The sequence below is a fragment of the Galeopterus variegatus genome, unplaced genomic scaffold, assembly GCF_000696425.1.
Source record: "Galeopterus variegatus unplaced genomic scaffold, G_variegatus-3.0.2 Scaffold6, whole genome shotgun sequence".
In the NCBI taxonomy this organism is placed as follows: Eukaryota; Metazoa; Chordata; class Mammalia; order Dermoptera; family Cynocephalidae; genus Galeopterus; species Galeopterus variegatus.
In genome coordinates, this window is record NW_007726117.1 from 1794798 (window position 1) to 1815269 (window position 20472).

Genomic DNA, 20472 nt, shown 5'->3' on the forward strand with positions numbered 1-20472 from the left:
TCTGCCTTTGGTTTTTTTTTTTTTTTTTTTTGTCTTTTGTCTTTTTCCGTGTCCGGCAACGGATCACAACCCTCAGTGTTGCCCCCGTACCGGACCAGGGACCGGCAACGGGATTGCAACCCTCGGTGTTGCTCCCGCGCCTCGCTCAGCCAGTGAGCGGGAACCGGTCTGTATGTGGGATCCGAACCCTCGGGCGGGAGCGCCGCCGCGCTTCCCAAGCGGCGCACTTATCCAGTGCGCCACCGGGCTGGCCCATGCCTTTGTATTAGTCTGTTTCTGTTGTTTAAAACAAAATATCTGGAACTGGGTAATGGATAAAGAAACAATATTTATTGCTTACTGTTTTGGAAGCTAGGAAGTCCAAAATCCATGGAACATATCTGGTGAAGGCCTTGCTGGTGGTGACAGTGGCATAGGAGTCTCACAGGGGAGAATATGACAGAGCAGAGAGACTAACCTCCTCATTCTCATTCATTCTCCTTTTAAGGCCACCAGAACCACTCCCATTATTCCAAGAATGTATCAGTCCATTCATGAGAGTGCAGTCTTCACAATCCAGTCACTTCTCCAAGGCCCTACTTTTCAACTACCACAATAGAATTTCCCACCCTCTTAACACTGTCACAGTGGGGACCAAGCCTCCAACACATTAAACTTTGGGGGACACATATCAGTCTACAATAGCTGTCATTCTTATTTTTGTTCGTCTAGATTTAATGTATCTTTTTTCTTTGGTTACTTTTAAGATTTTCTCTTTATTAATTTTGAGCAATTTTATCATGATATACCTTGGTGCATTTTTTTGTTTCTTTTGCTTGGAGTTTGTTGAGGTTCTTGAATATGTGGATTACCATTTTTATCAGATTGGAAAAAAATTGAGCCATTTATATCGTAAAAATTTTGTTTTCTTCTTCTTGCCTTCCCTCTTCCTTTATTGTCTCTTCTTCTGGGACTCCTGTTACATATCTACTAAACTTGTTGACTGTTTTTCCACAATTCATTGATGCTTTGTTCATTTTTTCAGTCTTTTTCTCTGTATGTTTTATTTTGGATATATTGCCATGCACCCAAATTTACTAATCTGTGCTGCAGTGTCTAATCTGCTGTTAATTCTATTCAATGTACTTTTTATTTCAGACATTGTATTTTTCATCTCTAAAAGTTTCATATGTCTTTTAAAGATATCTTCTATGTTTTTCTTTGTCATGCTCATTCTTTCTTATAAGTTCTTGAACAAATGGAGTGTATTTGTAGTAGCTGTCTTAATGTTGTTGTCTACTAATTCCATCAATTGTGTCATTTCTAGGTCTATTCTGGGTCTATTTGTGTTGATTGATTTATCCACTTATGGTTTGTACTTTTCTGTTTCATTGCATGCCTTGTAATTGTAATTTATTTTGTGGATTTTTTTTTTTGGTGGTTGGCCAGTGTGGGGATCACCTTGTAATTTTTAAAAAAATTTTTATAAGCATATTCATTGTTACAAATCATACTTATTCTTTATGCCCCTTATCCAATCCCCTCCACTCCCCCTCCCTCTTCCCCTTCCTCTGTCCCATTCCCTGTCTCCCTCCCCCTCTAATAACTATAGATTTGTTCCCTCCATCTGATAGATTAACTGCTCCTCTGTTGGTTTGTTGCCTGGATGATCTGTCCAGTACTGAGACAGGTGTGATCAAGTCTTCCCCTATTATCGTAAATCAGATTTTTCTTTTATTACTCTAGAGTGTGCTTTATGGAGAGAAACGACCTCCTTTTTTTGGTGCCTGTTCTTGTGTCAATGCAGTTGAGAGTCTGGTGTGCCATCTGCATGGTGGCTGTGACTGCTGCTGTAGAGACTAGCTGTCTCTGTGGCAGCCATGTCAATCTCTCTCTCTTTCTCTTTCTCTGTTGCTCTCTTTCTCTCTGTATAGTTCTCTTCTCTCCAGTACTCTTCTCTGTGAGTTGTAGATGCCTTGATCTCTCTGAGCTCTGAACTCCATTTCATAAATTCAGGAAGACTGCTGGACTCTGTTATTCCTCCCTACTCTTTGTAGGTGGTAATCTGAGAGCAATCATAGTATTCACCTTGTTTATTTTACTTCTTTTAGAGATCACTGTCTTATGCTTTATGTTGTTCATTTTCTGAAAACAGTTGTTCTGTATATTTTTCAAGTTTTAAGTGGTTTAAGATAGAAGGGTAAATCTGGTTTCTATTAGCCCATCATAGCTAGAAGCAGAATTTGTATCTTATCGTTTTAATTAGCATTCCTTTTTTACTTATGTATGAACATTTTCTATATGTTTTTGAAATTCTTTTTTATTTCTTTTGACAGGAAAATGATTTCCCCTATGGTCATCCAAACACATATTTATGTATATTTATTTTTAAGATTTTATGTTCAGAGATTCCACGAGACCCATTTATCAACTCAGTTGTCTTTACCTTTTGGGTTGTCAGGTTGTTAATCATATCTAACTAAAATGATTTATTTTCTTCCTTTAAGCTTAATTTTTTCTTAAGCAAGAAGAATGGCTGAACCTTATTCCCTTTATAACCCCTTTGTGGACCAAAAAATTTATCTTTATTTTTCTATTCAACAATTTATGGAATGTTGACTATGTGGCAGGCCGTATGCTAGCATTGGGTCTACATATAAAGGTGTATACAAAGGAGTTCCTGCCCTCAGGGATCTTATAACCTAGTGGATAAACCGACGAGAAACACCTTTCCTTTTGTGGAACGTTTGCAGTGGGAACCCTGATCTTCTATTCTAGACCCATGGAAAAAGAGGTGGTTACACTCTATCACTTTATCCTTATCTTAATTAGCTCCTTTTCTCAAACCCCCAATTAAGCTCCTGCCTTAGGATCTTTGTTCTTGCTGTTTGATCTGCCTTGAGTGATCCTTTCCCATGGTAATCTATATGACTTACTCCCCATTCCTTCATATCTCTGCTTAAATATTGCTTCATCAATGAGACCTCCCCTGAGTATTGTCTATAAAATAGCACTTTCCACCCTCAGTCTTTATCCTCTTACTCAGATTTATTCTTCTTCCTAGCATTGTTATTTATATTTTTATTTATTCTTGTCCCATCACCTTCTACCCCCTTCCCCCTCAATTGTAATACCAGGTGAGCAGAGTCTTTATCTGGTTTGTTCACTCTTTATCCCCCAAACCTTGAATAGTTATTGCTACATGGATGGTTGATAAATATTTCTTGGAATAATTAATACCTCTTTTATCACATAATTATTTTTTCTTCTTCCCACGTTTCCCTACAAAGCATTTCGTGACTGATTTTATTCATATTGAGCATTTTTGGTTTACTGTGTTCTTAGAATAAACAAATGTCTTAGTAACACTGTAATAGTTTATAGAGATACTTACCATGCCAGCTACTTACTAAATCTTGTTTCTCCCCCGACTCTTAGTTTTCAGATAGGACCAGTCCATTAGATAAACATCTTGACGTCCTGATCAATAAGTATGGATTGTCTGAGCACCCAGTTGCTTCTCAGATGTTTGGGTGTGCTGGAAAAGAGCACATGGAAAAATATGGTATGTTAAAAAAAAACTTTAAGGCTTATTACTAGTTATATACATGAGAAGAGAAACAGTAGATGTGTTTATTAAGGAAGTGTGGAGGATGTTGGGATATATAAGATATAAAATGGTTTTCAAATTAAGTTGAAGAAATAGTCCCTGTAGAATTTAGTTGTGGAGAAAGTATTTAAATATAGGACATCATATGAGAAATACCTAGAATATCCACAGCAGGAAATTGAAATAGGAAAAGTAAAACAAATCTTGTCTTCTTTAACTACAAAAAATTGATGAGCATCAGTTCTGAATATGATAATGAAACTTAAAGCTTGCTGTTCATAATAGAGTTATACAGCCAAATTTTATTCTTAGTATCTGAAACCATCGGGAATCCATAATCATTTGTCATTCCATGGTGTTTTATGAGGTTAAAATTTCAAAGCTGATTTTTATTTTGTAGGTAAACATCCCAGTTTTTTGACTGATGGTCAGCAATTGGCCTGTCTTAGCCAGTTAGGTAAATCATGGAATAGTGCAGAGAAGGCTTTTTTTCATTGTATGACTCTGAACCAGTGTGATATTGTGTATTATGAGATAAGAAAGAAAGTAATCACATTTGAAAGTTCAGCATTCCTATTCTCTGCAGGAAAAATATCCGAGATTTGATAGCCAGGATCAAGTAATCAGAAAGGAAAGAAATCTTCAAGGAAGAATGGTGGGATCACGTGGAGGAGAACTGCCAGTTTTTGTCATGGGACTTTCTTTCTTTTTTTTTTTGTCTTTTTTTGAGATCGGCCGCACGGCGCTCAGCCAGTGAGTGCACTGGCCATCCCTATATAGGATCAGAACCCGCGGCGGCGGGAGCGCTACTGCACTCCCAGCGCCGCACTAGTGCACCACTGGCTCGGCCCAGGGACTTTCTTTCTTGAAGCTGTTTCTTACCATCTTAAACTCAATTCATTCCAGTCTGCTTCTTTTCCTTCTCAAGGCCACCAGTGTTCACCATGCTTGCCATATCCAGTAAATACTTTTTAATTCTGATTTAATAGATCTCTCAGCCCTTTCAATTCCTTTTGTCCATTGCCTGTTGAAACATTCTCTTGTCTTGGACTCCATGACACCTCATTCTATTATTTCTTACCTAATTGGCTGTTCCTTCACTTCCTTTTCAGTTGAATAACTCATTTATTGATTGATTGATTGGGGGCTGGCAGGCACAGGGATTGAACACTGGACCTTGTTGTTATCAGCACCACACTCTAACCAACTGAGCTAACTGGCCAGCCCTCAATAACGCATTTAAAATATTATTATTATTATTATTTTTTAAATTTATTTTATTTTTTAAATTTTTTTTCCTTTTTGTCTTTTTTCGTGACTGGTAATGGGATCGCAACCCTCGGTGTTGCACCTTTACCGCGCTCAACCAGTGAGCGAACCAGTCTCTATATGGGATCCGAACCCTCGGCGGGAGCGTCGCCGCACTCCCAAGTGCCGCACTCTACCGAGTGCGTCACCGGGCTGGCCCATTATTATTATTTTTAAAAAGATGACTGGTAAGGGGATCTTAACCCTTGACTTGGTGTTGTCAGCACCACGCTCTCCCAAGTGAGCTAACCAGCCATCCCTATATAGGGATCCGAACCCGTGGCCTTGGTGTTATCAGCACCACACTCTCCCAAGTGAGCCATGGGCCGGCTCAAAATATTATTGAGTTCTTAGTATATTTCAGATATTGTTCTAGGCACTGGAATATAGCCATATATTAGTTGGCTATTACTGTGTAAATAAAGCCACCCCCAAATTCAGTGATTTTACTCAACAATTATTTATTATTATAGTTTGCAAGTTTTTTTTTTTTTTTTTTTTTTTTTTTTTTTGTGGCTGCCTGGTTCTGGGATCTGAAGCCATGACCTTGGTATTACTTGATTCTGTAACCAGCCGAGCTAACCAACCAGCCCCCTAGTTTGCAAGTTTGTAAGTAGACTGAGAATCAGCTAATCTAAGCTGGCCTCAGCTCTTCTTGGCTGGGTTTGCTCATGTGGCTTTAAGTTGGATGGAGGCTCTGTTGTGGTCTTGTTTGGCTGGGTCATATGTCTCTTCTCCTCCTCCTGTAACCAGAGGGCTAACTCTGACATGTCCTTTTCATGGTAATAGCGGAAGCACAAGAGAATAATCTGAAACATGCAAAGCACTTTTGAGACTTAAGCTGTTGACCAAAGCAAACCAAATGGCAAACTTGGAGTCAAGATATGGAGAAATATACTCCACTTCTTTTGTGGTAAGAAACTGCAAAGTCCGACTGCAGAGGACATTCAGCAGGGAAAAATAATTAGCGCATTCATTCATAAGCAGTAAATAAGATGATGAGAAGTTAGGTGTTTGCTTAAATTTCTAGCAGGGGAGAGACAATAACACATGAAAAAAACTAAGATAGTTTCAGATAGTTATTAGTCCTGTGAAGATAATAAAACAAGTTAATGTGTTTGTGGGGAGAAGATGGGAAACTTAGGATAGTCATTTATGGCCTCTGCACTTGTATATCCATTTGTCATCTTGGCATCTCTGCTTGTACATATAACAGGCTTCTCAAATCTATCATGTTCAAATGCATACTCTAAATTCTGTTCTCCCCTCATCTCACATTTGCTCCTTCACTAGTCTTCCTCATCTTAGTAAGTGGTCCTTCCCTCCACTCAGATGCTCAAAGCAGTAGCATGAGTCGTCCTTGATACCTTTCTCTCCCGTTACCTACTTCAGTCCCTCACTATGTCAGATCAATTCTACCTCCAAACTATATTTCATTCTTCCAATTCCTTTTATTACCACAACTCTTACCCTAGACCAGAATTTTTAAATGTGGATTGTGACCTGCTAGGAAATTACGGAATCAGGTTAACAGGTTGAGCCCACCATTTTTTAAAAATCTAAATTTTGTTGTTACTGTGTATTATAACTCAGTACAGAGAAGTGGGCAGAACATAAGTGTACAGCTCAGTGATTTCTCACAAAGCTGATAGCTGTGACCTAAACTACCACTCAGGTCAAAAATATAATGCTATCTCCATAGTGGCCAGCCACCAAAAAATTAAAAAAAAAAAAATGCTATCAGCGCCCAAGAATCCTCTCTGTAGGTTTTGTCTTAAGAACTTTGGTCTTCTGTGAATCTTCTTGGGTTACTCCATTAGCCATACCTACCAATTCCATTGAGATAAGCGCTTCTCTACCATAGGTCCCTTCTGAAATGGTTGAGGGACAGCATTCTTAAGTTTTCTAGCAGTCCTCTGTTTGACTGAGAGATTTGTAAGGCATAGCCTTTTGTCTGTCTGAACTGTATTCTGAGGCATCACCTTTGATCTTTCTGAGATTTTAACAAATATTTGTCAAATCTTGGGCTTCATCTTGGACTATGTTTATCTTGGTAGTGTCCTGGCTTTGATCTTTGCTCAAGGTCATTTCTTTTTTTTTTGTCTTTTTGTCTTTTTTTCGTGACCGGCAACGGATCGCAACCCTCAGTGTCGCGCCCGTACCGGACCGGGACTGGCAATGGGATCGCAACCCTCGGTGTTGCCCCCGCTCCTCGCTCAGCCAGTGAGCGGCCGGTCTGTATGTGGGATCCGAACCCTCGGCGGGAGCGCCGCCGCGCTTCCCAAGCGGCGCACTGTAGCAGTGCGCCACCGGGCCGGCCCGTGCTCAAGGTCATTTCTTAATTTTAGCATCTTCTAGCCATCTAGAGAGGCTGAGAATTTTAAAAATGATCAAGTCCTGGGTCCTTTTTGTTTAACAGTCCTTTCCTCAAGATAGAAATGTAGAATTTTACTATAAAGCAACAAGAAGAAACTAGTTGGCAACCTCAATACTTCGCTTATTTTCTAAGTTCTACATAACTATAGGCAAAATAATATTATATAAAAATTTTGCTACTATTATAACAAAGATCTCCCTTCCTCTAGTTCCTAGCAAGATTTTCTTTATCTTCTTGCAAGTCCTCGCCTGCAGCAGTCCTCAAAAGACCTTGAAGATTCTGCTAGTGGTTTCTTCAAGGCACTTTAGGCTTTCACTAGCAGTTCCTTCAAAACCCACTTCCTGGTTACAAAGCCATTCAGTGTAACCCTACTTCTAGTGTATTAGTCAGCTTGGGCTGCCATATCAAAATACCACAGACTGGTGACTTATAACAACATAAATTTATTTCTCACATTTCTGGAGGCTTCTGAAGTTCAAGATCAAGGTGCTGGAAAGGTAGGTTTCTTTCTGAAGCCTCTTCTCTTGGCTTGTAGGTGGCCACCATCTCACTGTGTGCTATTGACCTTTTCCTTGTGTAGGTGAGCTCTCTCTCTTTCACCTCTTATAAGGACACTAATCTCATCATAAAGGACCTACCCTCATGACCTCTTCTAACACTAATTCTTGTCTTAGTCCGCTATAATGAAAATACCATAAACTAGGTGGCTTATAAGTAACAGAAATTTTCAGTTTGCGAGGCTGGAAAGTCTAAGATTAAGGAACTGGCAGATGCGTTGTCTGGCAAAGACCTGCTTCTTGGTTCATAGAAGGCTGTCTTCTCATTATGTCCTCACATGGTGAAAGGGGAGAGAGAGCTTTCCAGGGCCTCTTTTATAAGGGCACTAATCCCACTCATGAATGCTTCACCCTCATGACCTAATCACCTCCCAAAGTCCCCACCTCCTGATAACCATCATATTGGGGATTAGGTTTCAACGTATGAATTTTGGAGGGACATAAACATTTAGTCTATGGCATGCTCCCAAAGGTCCCATCTCCAAATACCATCACATTGGGGGTTAGAGCTTCAACATATGAATTTGGTTGGGGGACACGATTCAGTCCATAGCATTCAGGTACCAAAATATGTATTAATTTGTCTATTACTGTGTAACAGTGAGAGTCTCTTTCTCTCTCTCTTTTCTTGTTTGTTTCTGTAAAGGTTTTATTCTGCACAGAGGGGACAGGGGGCTCTGCCATCCTCATGACAAGCCAGGGTGTTGCTTAGCTCCTCTCACTTCCTATTGGCGCCAGTGTGTCCCCTGACACTTTTCTTGATGAACTTGTAGGTATGTTTGTCCTTGGCAACCTTGAGCAGCTCCGTGCACAATGCTCGTACGTGGCAAAGCCACACACCTCTCGGATCAGGTCTCGCACAAACTTTGTATGCTTAGTGAGGCACCTGTGGTGGTGGGAGCTGTGCCTCGGCTTGCTTACGTTTTTGGTCACCTTGTGGACCTTGTTGAGGCCCCATAGCCATAGGGTAGCACAGAGTCATGGCTGCTGCTCTTCGATGGCTGCTGCAGTGGAAGTCTCTTTTTTCTTTTTTAAAAAAATTGTAGCTAGGGTTCGGATCCCATATGGAGACCGGTTCCTGCTCACTGGCTGAGCACGGTGCGGGCGCAATACCGAGGGTTGCGATCCCGTTGCCGGTCCCCGGTACGGGCGCGACACCGAAGGTTGCGATCCCGTTACCGGTCAGTAAAAAAGACAAAAAGGAAAAAAAAATTGTAGCTAAACATCTTTCTGTTTTTAAAAATTATTTCTTGTTTTCATTCCCATTGTCTAGTCTCCCTGTGTGCAAGCTCACTCACCTTCTCTCAGTGTCTTCAGTAAGCCGAAGGATTTCCTGCCCTAGAGCATCAGCAAATGCAATTCCCTCTGGCTTCAGTGCTCTTAACCTCATTCTTTCAAGGTCAGCTCTTCTTATCCTTTAGGTCTTAAAAAAAAAAATCTTATCTCATATCTCCAACATTTTACAAAAGATATCTTCCTTGGGCTGTCTAATTGGCATCTCAGACTTAACAGGTTTAAAACTGAAGTCCTTATTCTTTCCTTGAACTACCTACTCTTACCCCATCTGTTTTTCCTAAAATTTTCCACATTCAATAAATAACTCCATCTTTCTAGGGTGTTTGGCCAAAAACTTTGGAACCATTCTTGATTCTACTTGTACTCTACTTTCAATATATTAGCAAACCTTTCACTATTTTCAGAATATCTATTTCTCACCATTTCTACTATTTCTACAGTAGTACAAGCCATCATAATTTCTCACCTGGAATTTAGGAGTCTCCTAACTGGTTTCTCTGCTTCTGCTTCTGCACCTTTACAGCCAATTCTCAACTTTACAGTCAGAGCCGTGCTTTTAAAATACCAGGGATTTTCAGCAAGTTCATGGGAAGATACCTTTTAATTCCATTTTTCCACAGACTTTAGATGTTAGATATTTCACTCTTCTGCTCAGAACTCTCCATTGTATTCCCATCACACTCGGATTGAAAACAGGACATGATCTGTGGCCTGCCAACTTGTGTGTGATCTGTCCTCTACCCTCATTAGCTCTCTGACCTCATCTCTTACCACATTTTCTTTCACCACTCTGTTCCAGCCACACCACACTATCCTTTCTGTTCCTCAAACACACCAACTACATTCCTACTTCAGTCAGAGCCTTAGCCTTGTTTTTTCTACTGCTAGAATGTTCTACCCTAAGATACCATCAGGGCTAACTCCTTTACTTAAATCAGGTCTTTGCTCGCATGTCACCGTCTGGTTTTTTCCATCACCCTCCTTCCCAGAGCTCCTGTCCTCTATCTCCTGCTTTATCATTTTATATAGTACTTATGATAATCTGAGGTATTTTCTTTATTGACAATCTCCTCCAGCCAGAGTAGAAGTTCCACAAAGGCATGGATTTCTGTTTCCTTCTCTGCTCATTGACTGTTACCCAGGATAGTGCCTGGCACAAAACTGGTATTATGTAATTAATTAATTTTCAAAAGAAAGACCTTCTGTGGCTATTCAAATTGAAGTAGGTCCCTCACGTTACTCTCTTTTATAGATAGCCTCGTATTGCCTTCCTTCATAGCGGTTAGCGCTATGTATGTTCATATGTTTATCATATGTGGTTTTACTTGTTTAGTTTTTGTCTTCATCATTAGTCTATAAGCTCCATGAAAGCAAGGACCATGTCTGTTTTGTTTACCTTTTATATATCCAGCCTAGCACAGTGCTTGCTGTGTAATCAAACCAGAAGGAAGATTTTTTCCTTCTCTTCTGTAATTCCCCAGCATGTTTAAAAACTAAACATTTGTTGAATGGGTTGTGTTTCTTCTGATTTTTTTATTCTTTTTTCGTTTTGTCTTGTAGAACCCTAAAAATTTCTTCATTTGCTTCTTTTTCCTTCACTATCCAATTGCCAAAGGGCACCTTTCCCTTTCATTTTGCCTTTTTTCCTCCCATAAACTATATGGCTTTAAAAGATTACCCTCTCAAATCTCTGGTGTTTTTCAGTGCCTTCCATACAGTCATGCTTTGATCTATAGGAGTATTTTCTCAGTATTTTCATATGTGGGGAGGGGGTCTTTCTCTTCCTGGTAGTTTTAGAGTGATCGTAGGCCTGCCTCTAACTCCCTTCTTTCTAACTCCTTTCTTTCTTCTGCACAGTTTTTCTTCAGACTACCCTTGTTCCCCCACTGGTTTGAGGCAAGAACATGAGCAATTGTTGGCTGGGATTTGGTCATTTTTTTTCTTTAAACTTATAATTTCAGGTTTTGGAATTTTCTGTTTTCTAATTATGCTGAGAGTATGGGTTTATGCTGTTTTATTTTTTCTTATTATTCTGTACTAGTTTTGGAGGATATGAAGAGACAGATTTAGGCAGCCTTCATTGCCCTCTGCTACCTGGAAATCTTGTTGCTGGTGTGTTTTTAAGCTTACATACTTTCTCAAGTTTTACATTATTCAGAATAATTGGACAGTTTTCTAGTCTAAAATTTGAAATATAAATGTACACTATTTTAGTTGACATGTTATTTTTCATCCAACAGATTTCTAAATGAACTGTAGAAACTCATAGAATTTAAGTTGTCCTTTGAAACTGCTGTTTGAGAATGTGCACTAGAAAAGAATACATAAGAAAGTTTGTGATAGCTTAAATCATTTATAGTATCAGTGGATTTTTGTGACTTCATAATCTGATTCAAGGATATTGAAATCTTTTTACACTAGGCATATATTTTGAACAGCCAAAAATCTTTTTTTTTTTTTCCTTTTTGTCTTTTTTCGTGCCCGGCAACGGGATCGCACCCCTCGGTGTTGCTCCCGTACCTTGCTCAGCCAGTGAGCGGCTGGTCTGTATGTGGGATCCGAACCCTCGGTGGGAGCGCCGCCGTGCTTCCCAAGCGGCGCACTGTAGCAGTGCGCCACCGGGCCGGCCCTTGAACAGCCAAAAATCTTAATTGGCAGTTCAGAATCAGTAGTCAACAAGCCCTTCATCAGTGCTCAGGCTTAAGAAAATACATGACAAGGAACTGGCAGAATATTTTTTAAGGGGATACTGTCTTTTATAGATTAATTGGATCCCATGCTAAGAAAAAAGGAGGAAAAAATATCAACACTTATTGAATATCTCTTATGTCAGACACTATGCCAAGAGCTTTTATAGAGTTTTAGCTGCCCCTTATCCTACCAGTCCATGTGTGAATTGCTTGTAAATCTTCTAACAGAGACAAGTAAAACATTTATATTTCCTATGAAAAGGAAGTTGCCACTAACTGAAACCACCAATTCCATTTTTTTAGGTGATTCCAGTTGTTACAGTGCTCTTTTTCATATTGAACTCAAATCTCTCTCCCTATAGAATAAATATATCCATGGCCTTATTTCTGTCTTCTGAGACTCACAGAACCATCCTCTTTCACTTGATAGCCCTTGAAATATCTGAAGCCAGCCTGACCCTATGCTTAATTTTTCCTTTTCTCTTTAACTATTTCTCATTACACTTGTTTCATGATCCATCACCAGTCTAACTGCCATATTGCGATCACATGTAAGCTTTTCAGGTAGTCACCTCACACTGTTAAATCTCATAGAGCTTTTTGTTGAATGGAACCTCAGAGTCTTTCTCATAGCTGCTGTTCCTTTTCCCAGGTTGTTTTAGGTGTTCAAGAATAGAATTGGGCATTTAATTTATATTTTGATTTATCCCATTAAACCGTCTTGAAAGCTGTTTGGATCTAACATTACAGCAGTCTTCCCAGCTTTAAGTTTGATGAGAGTGCCTTTAATTTTCTAATCCAGTTTTTGGCAGCAATATTAACCAGAGCATGGCTGAAGTTAGAGGTTAGTGCTAGAGACTTTTCTCCACGTTGATACATTAATTAATGTTTTTTGTTTATCAGTGAATGTTCTGTGAGACAATAATCTCAAAAGATGCCCCATGACATGGGTCAGATAAATTGGGAAATGCTTCATACTTGAATCCTCTTTTGGACAGTCAGTGCACGTGCAATAAGGAAGGCTCTGAATGTTGTACAGTAAACAAATCTGTTTAACTTTGTTTAACCAACTCTAAACTTATTTGGCAGTAGAACCCTCATTTTTTAAATAACACCAAAAAATAACAAAAATAAAGACAAAAAACCCCCCAAACAAAACCCACACTACAGTATTTCCTTATCTCGTCCAAAAAGATGTCCTGAGAAATTTAGTTAATTGTCTTGCTGATATCCATATACTATTTTTCCTTTGATTTAATGGTCAATTCAGTGACAAAAAGATAGTAATTTGACTTGGTTTGTTTTTACTGAGCCCATATTGGCCTTTTCCTGATCACCACTCTTCATTGTTATAAGATCACCAGTGTGAAATCTACCTTCTTCCCTTTTTATTAGAGTTGGGATAAGATTTGCTCAATTATATGCATATCATTTCTGCTCTGAAGATCATTCTCCTTGACAGAGAAGATAGAGATAAAACAGAAGTGGGAACTGTCTACTTTATTGTGCCATCAATTAATATAACATTCTAAGCTCCACTGAGTGGACTTTTTCCATCCTTGCCCTTTCCAGCTCCAAATGAGAATTCAAAGCCTATTTTATTCGGTTTGGTCTTTTTAAAAGCACCCGTAGTAAAAAAAAATTCTTGCACGTTTTATCTTATTAGTATGCTTGCTTTGGTTTTCCTGACACTGTTATTTAAATTTCTGTTAAGGCATTTAAAAAGCATGTATATTTCTTGTCAGAATGTAATTCTTAAAGACCCTTCTACCTTATAAGGAAAGGGAAGAAGATGTAGTATTTATCAGGTTCTGAAGGTATGAATTGTAAAATTCACTCAGTTCAGGGGCATTAGGGTGCTTGGCAGACTCCTAGAAGAATTGCTGGCAGTGCTTTCCTGCCTTAAAACCACTTTGGTAACAGACTATACTTTCTAGTTTTGAAATTGGACTCTAGTTATACTTGGAATAGACCAGTTTGAACTATTTTAATCTCATATGCTTATTAATTGATTTAATTCATTAAATATACCCAAATTTAATTTTAAAAATTTGTGAAGGATCAGTTGTTGGAGTCTTCAATACTGATATCTATGCAAGGGAAAATGTGGAAATATTTAGCAAAACACTGAGTACCATTGCAACATTTCTTAATAAGCAACAGAAAAACATTAACTCACCAAGAGATGTTTGCTTTTTCTACAGGAACAACAATTGAACACTTTGCAAAAATTGGATGGAAAAATCATAAACATTCAGTTAATAACCCGTAAGTATTTCAGAGACACAAAATAATGAAACTCTGGGTTATCTTACTGTGTGATACGCAGCTTTATACTTGAAAAGCAAATGCAAAGACCTCAAAGATATTAACTAGAATGTTTTTTTTTTTTTTCTTACAAAAGACTTGTGCCCAAGTAAACTTTTGACTGCTCTCAGTTCTAGGTTTTGGCCTGTTTGTATTTATAATACCATTTAAGCTTAATGATTCTTTTAGAAAAAGAACATGAATGACTGGTATTAAAAGTTGTGATTGGTCATACATGGCAACTCTAGTGAATGAAATTTATTGTAATAATTTTAGTTGGAAATAACCAGTTGCCAACCTATTCCTTAAAACTTTTCTTGGTTTGTTTTGACCACTTAAAATATTTATAGAAAACATATTAATGACTGGGAGGCATTTTAATTACTTTAGTGTCATTATCTCTTACTGTGGTAGAACAGTATGGTTATTTATATCCTAGAAAATAATCAAATAAAATTACATCAGTTGTGTTACAAACCAATAATCTTTGAATCCCTAGTGCCTAGTAAAATGCCTGGCTCATAGCATATACTTAATGGTTGCTTAATAAAATTGGTCCATTGGGGATTGAATTGATGCCAAACAACCAAGATCTGTATAAAAGCAATACCACAGGCAATAAAAGAATAGTAGCTAGCTTTATTGAATTTCAACTGTGTGTCACTTTGCTAGATATTTTAATGTCTATTGTTATGTAGTCCTCTCAAGGACCCTATAGGATAGATATTTTTATTCTTGTTTTATAGGTGAGGAAAATGAGGCTTACAAAATTAGGCAACTTGCCCAAGTTCATTCTAAGTAGTGGCAAAATAATAAATATATATATTTTTTTCCTCCTACTATAATATAAACTCCTGGAGGGCAAGAGCCATCTCTTATCTTTATGTTCTTATTGCTTAGCACAGAGCCTGGAACTTCATAGGTGCTCAGTAAATTGTTTCTGACCTATTAAACAAATTTTGCCATATTTAATAAACATAAAACCATGAGAAGGAACATTTTATACCACATATTCCTAATACTTCATGCTGCTCCCAGTTCACCACATTCTCCTTCCTGATGTTTAAATTTACGTTTGAACTCAGGACATATCTAATTAACAAATATCTAATCCTATGCCCTAGATCTGAGGGTATTTTGTGAAAAATCTAAGGATATTGTGAAAACTTTAGTGAACTCCCATTGCTTATATGATAAATTCAGACTCTTTCTATGAGATAATAAGCCCATTATAAATTTGGTCCCATTCTGTTGCCGATCTCATTTTCTACCACTTTCCTTAGTATTCCCAATCTCTACCCTCACCAAATTACTTGTTTTTTCCCAGGTGTGCTATTAGCTCCCCCTGGAATATCCTTCCATCTTTCTTTTGTTTTGTGAACATCTACTTACCCATCAAGTCCCAATCCACATATCATTGCTTCTCTTAACACCTTCTTAAAGCTTCCTGGGCATAATTATCTTTTGTCATGAATTTCATTATACGTTCTGCATACCTGTATTACACTGATGAGTCTTTCTCCTTTGATTATAGTGATCCTTGGGCAGGGATTATGTCTCAACTTTGTATCTATAGTATCTAGCAGGGTACTTGGAACATAGCATATGTGCAACAAAACTTTGCTATTACTGAATAGTAGAGTAAGGATGAGTAGCCTTAAGCCTATAAAGATGGTCTAGAGCTGATTTCTTTGTCCATAGAACTGAGAGGACCATTAAACATTTTGTGATTTCCTGAAACTGGTAAGGAATTGTACCAGTATGCTGAGGAATTGACAGTACTGCAGTTTCCTAGCTTTGAGGCTCCAAAGAGCAGCTTTTGACTTTCCCCAGAGAATCAAAGTCTCCGACTCTTTCTCTCACTTAAGTCTTTGTCTAACCAGGCACTCATTTATCCACTCACTACAGCATTCTTCTTAAGAGATTTTACTCATTTAACAGATAGGTATTCAGTAGTCTGCTAAGTGCAAGACATGGCTTTAGCTGCTGGTGGTATAGCAGTGAACCAGACAGACAAGTTCCTTGTCTCCATGGATCTCCTATTACATAGTAGTATAAGTTCTCAATTGTATTGAATAGGCCAATGTTATTTCTGGATGTCATTTTCATCATTTCATACTCTTTGAAATGGCCAAGAATAACCTTCTGGGTTTGGCTCAGAAATTTCAGATGCTGATTTCTTGTACTAGGTTTGCTTGGTTAATGAAAAAAGAGAATTCTGTATTGGTTTCCCAATCTGTTATATATGTTGAGGAATGTTAATTAAGAAATTATTCTCAAATGTTTCCTTATAAATTATGATTATACTTCAAGGCAGTGAGAATCTGTGATTAGTAGTCTAGGGTTAGGGATAGCATGTGCCACTGGAAACTTCACACCTGTGTCTATAACTTCTTCCTGGTTGTTTCCACTTAGATGTCCTCCAGGTGCCTCAGAATCAACATGCCCATACGGAATCTTTCATTTCTTCTCAACCCTGTTTTTCCTTCAGTGCTCTTCATCTTGGTGAATGACGTTGGCGTACACCTAGTTATTCGTTATAGAGAAGTAGAAGTCATTCTTGACTTCCTTCTTCCTCAGTGTCCCATATGTAGCTGGGGATGAAGTTCTGCCTCCTTACTATATCTTGAATTCATCCCTTCTGTCTGTCTTTCACTTCTAGTTCTTTACTTTAGGCCCTTATCATTTCTTGCCTTAATTATTGTACCAGTCTCTTAATTGGTTTACTTGCTTTTGGTAATGCCTTTTTAGCATCCCTTTTCCATACCTCTGCCTTCTTGCTGATATACAGATGCTATCATGTTGCTATAATATCCTTTAGTAGTTCCTCATTGTTTTCAGTATAAAATGTAGACAACATAAAATGGCCTTTCATGGTCTGATCTCTGTTCATTTCCCCTGTCCCATCTTCCTCACCTTGCCTCCACATTCCCCCTGCCCCCCACAAACTTCATGCCCTCACTTCAGTGAACTATTTAACCTTGAGAGGCTTTGCATTTGCTGCTGCTTCTGTCAGGAATTCTCCTTACCACTTTTTATTGTCTAACCTTGCAGAGGAAGCCCCTCCTGGTATGTGGATTTGATGCATATCCTGTGTGCGTCCATTCCTATCAAGCATTTATCGTATTAGTATGGTATATTTCTTTGCCATGGAATCATACTGAGTACTTTCAGGGTAGGGACTGTGCCTGTGTCCCGGTACCTGTGTCCTTGTACCTGGAAGAGTATGTGGAATAAGTAAGGTGTTTTTTAGAGAGTGGGTGATGGTCAAAGTTAAATTTAGAAGCGAAGAGGGGGTGTAGCTCAGTGGTAGAGCCCGTGCTTAGCATGCACGAGGCCCCGGGTTCAATCCCCGGCACCTCCAGTTCACTTTCTCTCTGGGCCGGCCCCGTGGCGCACTGCTATAGTGCGCCGCTTGGGAGCGTGGTGGCACTCCCGCCGAGGGTTCGGATCCCAAATACAGACCGGTTCCCGCTCACTGGCTGAGCGAGGCGCGGGAGCAACACTGAGGGTTGCGATCCCGTTGCCGGTCCTGGTCCGGTACGGGGGCGACACTGAGGGTTGCGATCCATTGCCGGACACGGAAGAAGACAAAAAGGAAAAAAAAAAAAATAAAATAAAAATAAATTTAGAAGTGAAGATGTAGACACCAGTACATAGATCAAAGTTACATAGGCTTTATCCTGTAAACATTTGAATTGCCTGTTAATTTCCACAGCAGTTTAAGTTTGGTTTCAGAAACTCCCTTGCAATGTCTCTTGCTGCTGCTATTTTTGCTAGAGCAGAGTTTCTGAAGCCATCCGATTGTTGTTAGAGGAGCCAAAGGGGATAAAAATAAGTTTCTTCTTTGCAGCAATCAGAAGTGAAATATGTTTTTAAGAATGCAGATAGGGCCGGCCCGGTGGCGCACTGCTACAGTGCGCCGCTTGGGAGTGCGGTGGCGCTCCCGCCGAGGGTTCGGATCCCACATACAGACCGGTTCCCGCTCACTGGCTGAGTGAGGTGTGGCCGCAACGCCGAGGGTTGCGATCCCGTTGCCGGTCCCGGTCCGGTACGGGTGCGACACTGAGGGTTGCGATCCGTTGCCGGACACGAAAAAAGACAAAAAGGAAAAAAAAAAAAAAGAATGCAGATAATATGGGGGGCTTGCTGGTGGCTCAGTTGGAAGAGCGTGGTGCTGATAACACCAAGGTCAAGGGTTCAGGCAGTTGCTAAAAAAAAAAAAAGAATGCAGATGATTTATTACAGGTTTTGTACATTTGTTTAAGAGCTCCATTAACCTTCATTAAATGTTCTTACATAATATTATCACCACAAAAGTTGGCCAAATTGCTAGTCATTTAATTTTGCTATTAAGGAACAACTGTTTTATAATTCAAAAGAAAAATATGATACTAACCCCCAACTGGTCTAACACTGAATGAGTGTACTGCAACTCGAATCTGGCATGAACCACCAGGAGTTAATGCAGACCCCATGAGTTGAGGACTCAGTCCTCAACAAGACTGCCCGCACTTTAGACACTAGCTGCAAGTCGTGTGCCCAGGCCACCTACACTTCATACTGACTGTGTAAAATTCCAGGGGTTCTCATGACTCTCTCAGGTTCAATAATTCATTAGAATGATTTACAGAACTCAGGAAAGTGCTCTACCATTGACCCTTGAACAACATGAATTCCCTTATTGTGGGTTTTTAAAAAATAAATACATGACAACACTGTAAATGTATTTTCTCTTCCTTGTGATTTTCTTGACATTTTGTTTTTTTAGCTTGCTTTATTTTAAGAATATAGTATATAGTACATATAACATACAATATACTCTATGTTAATTGACTGTGTTATTGGTAAGGCTTCTGGTCAACAGTAGGCTATTAGTAGTTAAGTTTTTGGGATGCCAAAATTTATATGCACATTTTTGACCGCACAAGGGTCAGTGCCTCTAATCCCTGCATTGCCCAAGGGTCAACTATACTTACAATTATAGTTTTATTATAAAAGATACAAATCAGAAACACCCAAATGAAGAGGCACAAAGGGTGAGGTCTGAGAGGGTCCCAGTGCAGAGCTTTCATCCCATCTCCTTGTGGAGTCAGGGCACATCACCCTCCTGGCACATGAAGGTGTTCACCAACCAGAGAGCCCCAGTGAACTTTTGTGTCCAGAGTTTTTACTGGAGATTCATTATGTAGGCTCAGTTAAATCACTGGCCACATGACTGAACTCAGTCTCCAGTCTTCCTGTTCTTGGAGGTTGAGCTGGCTCAAAAGTCTCAACCCTGAATTTATGTGGTTGCTCTTTTTGGTGACCTGCCATGAGTTACCCCATTAGCATAACAAAGGAACTCCTATCACTCAGGAAATTCCAAGGGTTTTAGAAGTGCAATGTGAGGAACTCAGGACAAAGACAAGACAAATTTTTTATTATACCACATATGGTATTTTAGGGCTAGGATTTTTTTTTTTTTTGGCAACTGGCTGGTATGGGGATCCGAACCCATGACCTTGGTGTTACAGCGCTGTGCTCTAACCAACTGAGCTAAACTGGCCAGCCCTGGGTTAGGATTTTCAACTCAATTCAAACTACTTATTCATTAAAGGTTGAAACTGTTCATAAAAGTCTATCTTTTGTTTGTGAAAAGAATATTTACATATTATTCTCTCTCCAACCCTGGACCAGAACATCTTCAATAAAAATTGCAGCTGCTACCTTACATTCTCTAACTACTTATTTTGTATTTAGGTATTCCCAGTTCCAAGATGTATACAGTTTAGAAGAAGTGATGGCATCTCCAAAAGTTTTTGATTTTTTGACTTTGTTACAGTGTTGGTAAGAAAAACATATTTTAACATTTAATAGGGAGATGTAACTACTCCCCTCCTGCCCACCACCCTATGGTTAAACCTTAGGCTCCGTATCTGGGTATAGCTTTTATAGAATTCCTACCAATGTAGTCCTCACTCTGGTACTTAACTAGAGTACCCTTACTTCCTACTCCTGCCTGGAGACAGACCATCTCTTCTCTTGGAAAATTATGTGTTTTACTTCCTTGTCTCATGACTTCTACCTACTTTGGTTGTTTTAATTGTATTTAATCATTAAAATGTGGCTTACGAGGCCAGTGGAGTTCAAAGGCTTTTTTCCTTGAGCAGTTTGTTTTCCCTGCTGTATACTTCTACTATAGGAAATTTTACTCTGAAATAGTAGCTAAGAGTAAAAGTAAAACAAGGAAAAAAGCATAGCTCTAATGATGATTACAGTTGCATCTTGCAAATTGCTTGGCAATGTCTCCTAAAAGATTGAATGAGGGCCGGCCCGGTGGCGCACTGGAGAGTGCGCTGCTTGGGA

At 39.2% G+C, this 20472-nt stretch overlaps 1 protein-coding gene and 1 non-coding gene across 3 annotated transcripts in view; both read left to right on the forward strand.

Moving 5' to 3' along the window:
- Window positions 1-20472, forward strand: part of SCP2 (sterol carrier protein 2) — a 112708-nt gene that overhangs the window by 38004 nt on the left and 54232 nt on the right. For both annotated transcript variants that reach the window (XM_008579519.1, XM_008579588.1), the window contains exons 6-8: window positions 3418-3544; window positions 14022-14085; window positions 19867-19953. In XM_008579519.1, coding sequence (XP_008577741.1) covers window positions 3418-3544; window positions 14022-14085; window positions 19867-19953 — 278 coding nt within the window. The remainder of the gene's footprint in view (window positions 1-3417; window positions 3545-14021; window positions 14086-19866; window positions 19954-20472) is intronic.
- TRNAA-AGC lies at window positions 17417-17488 on the forward strand. Its single transcript has one exon. It is a non-coding gene; the product is annotated as a tRNA-Ala (tRNA).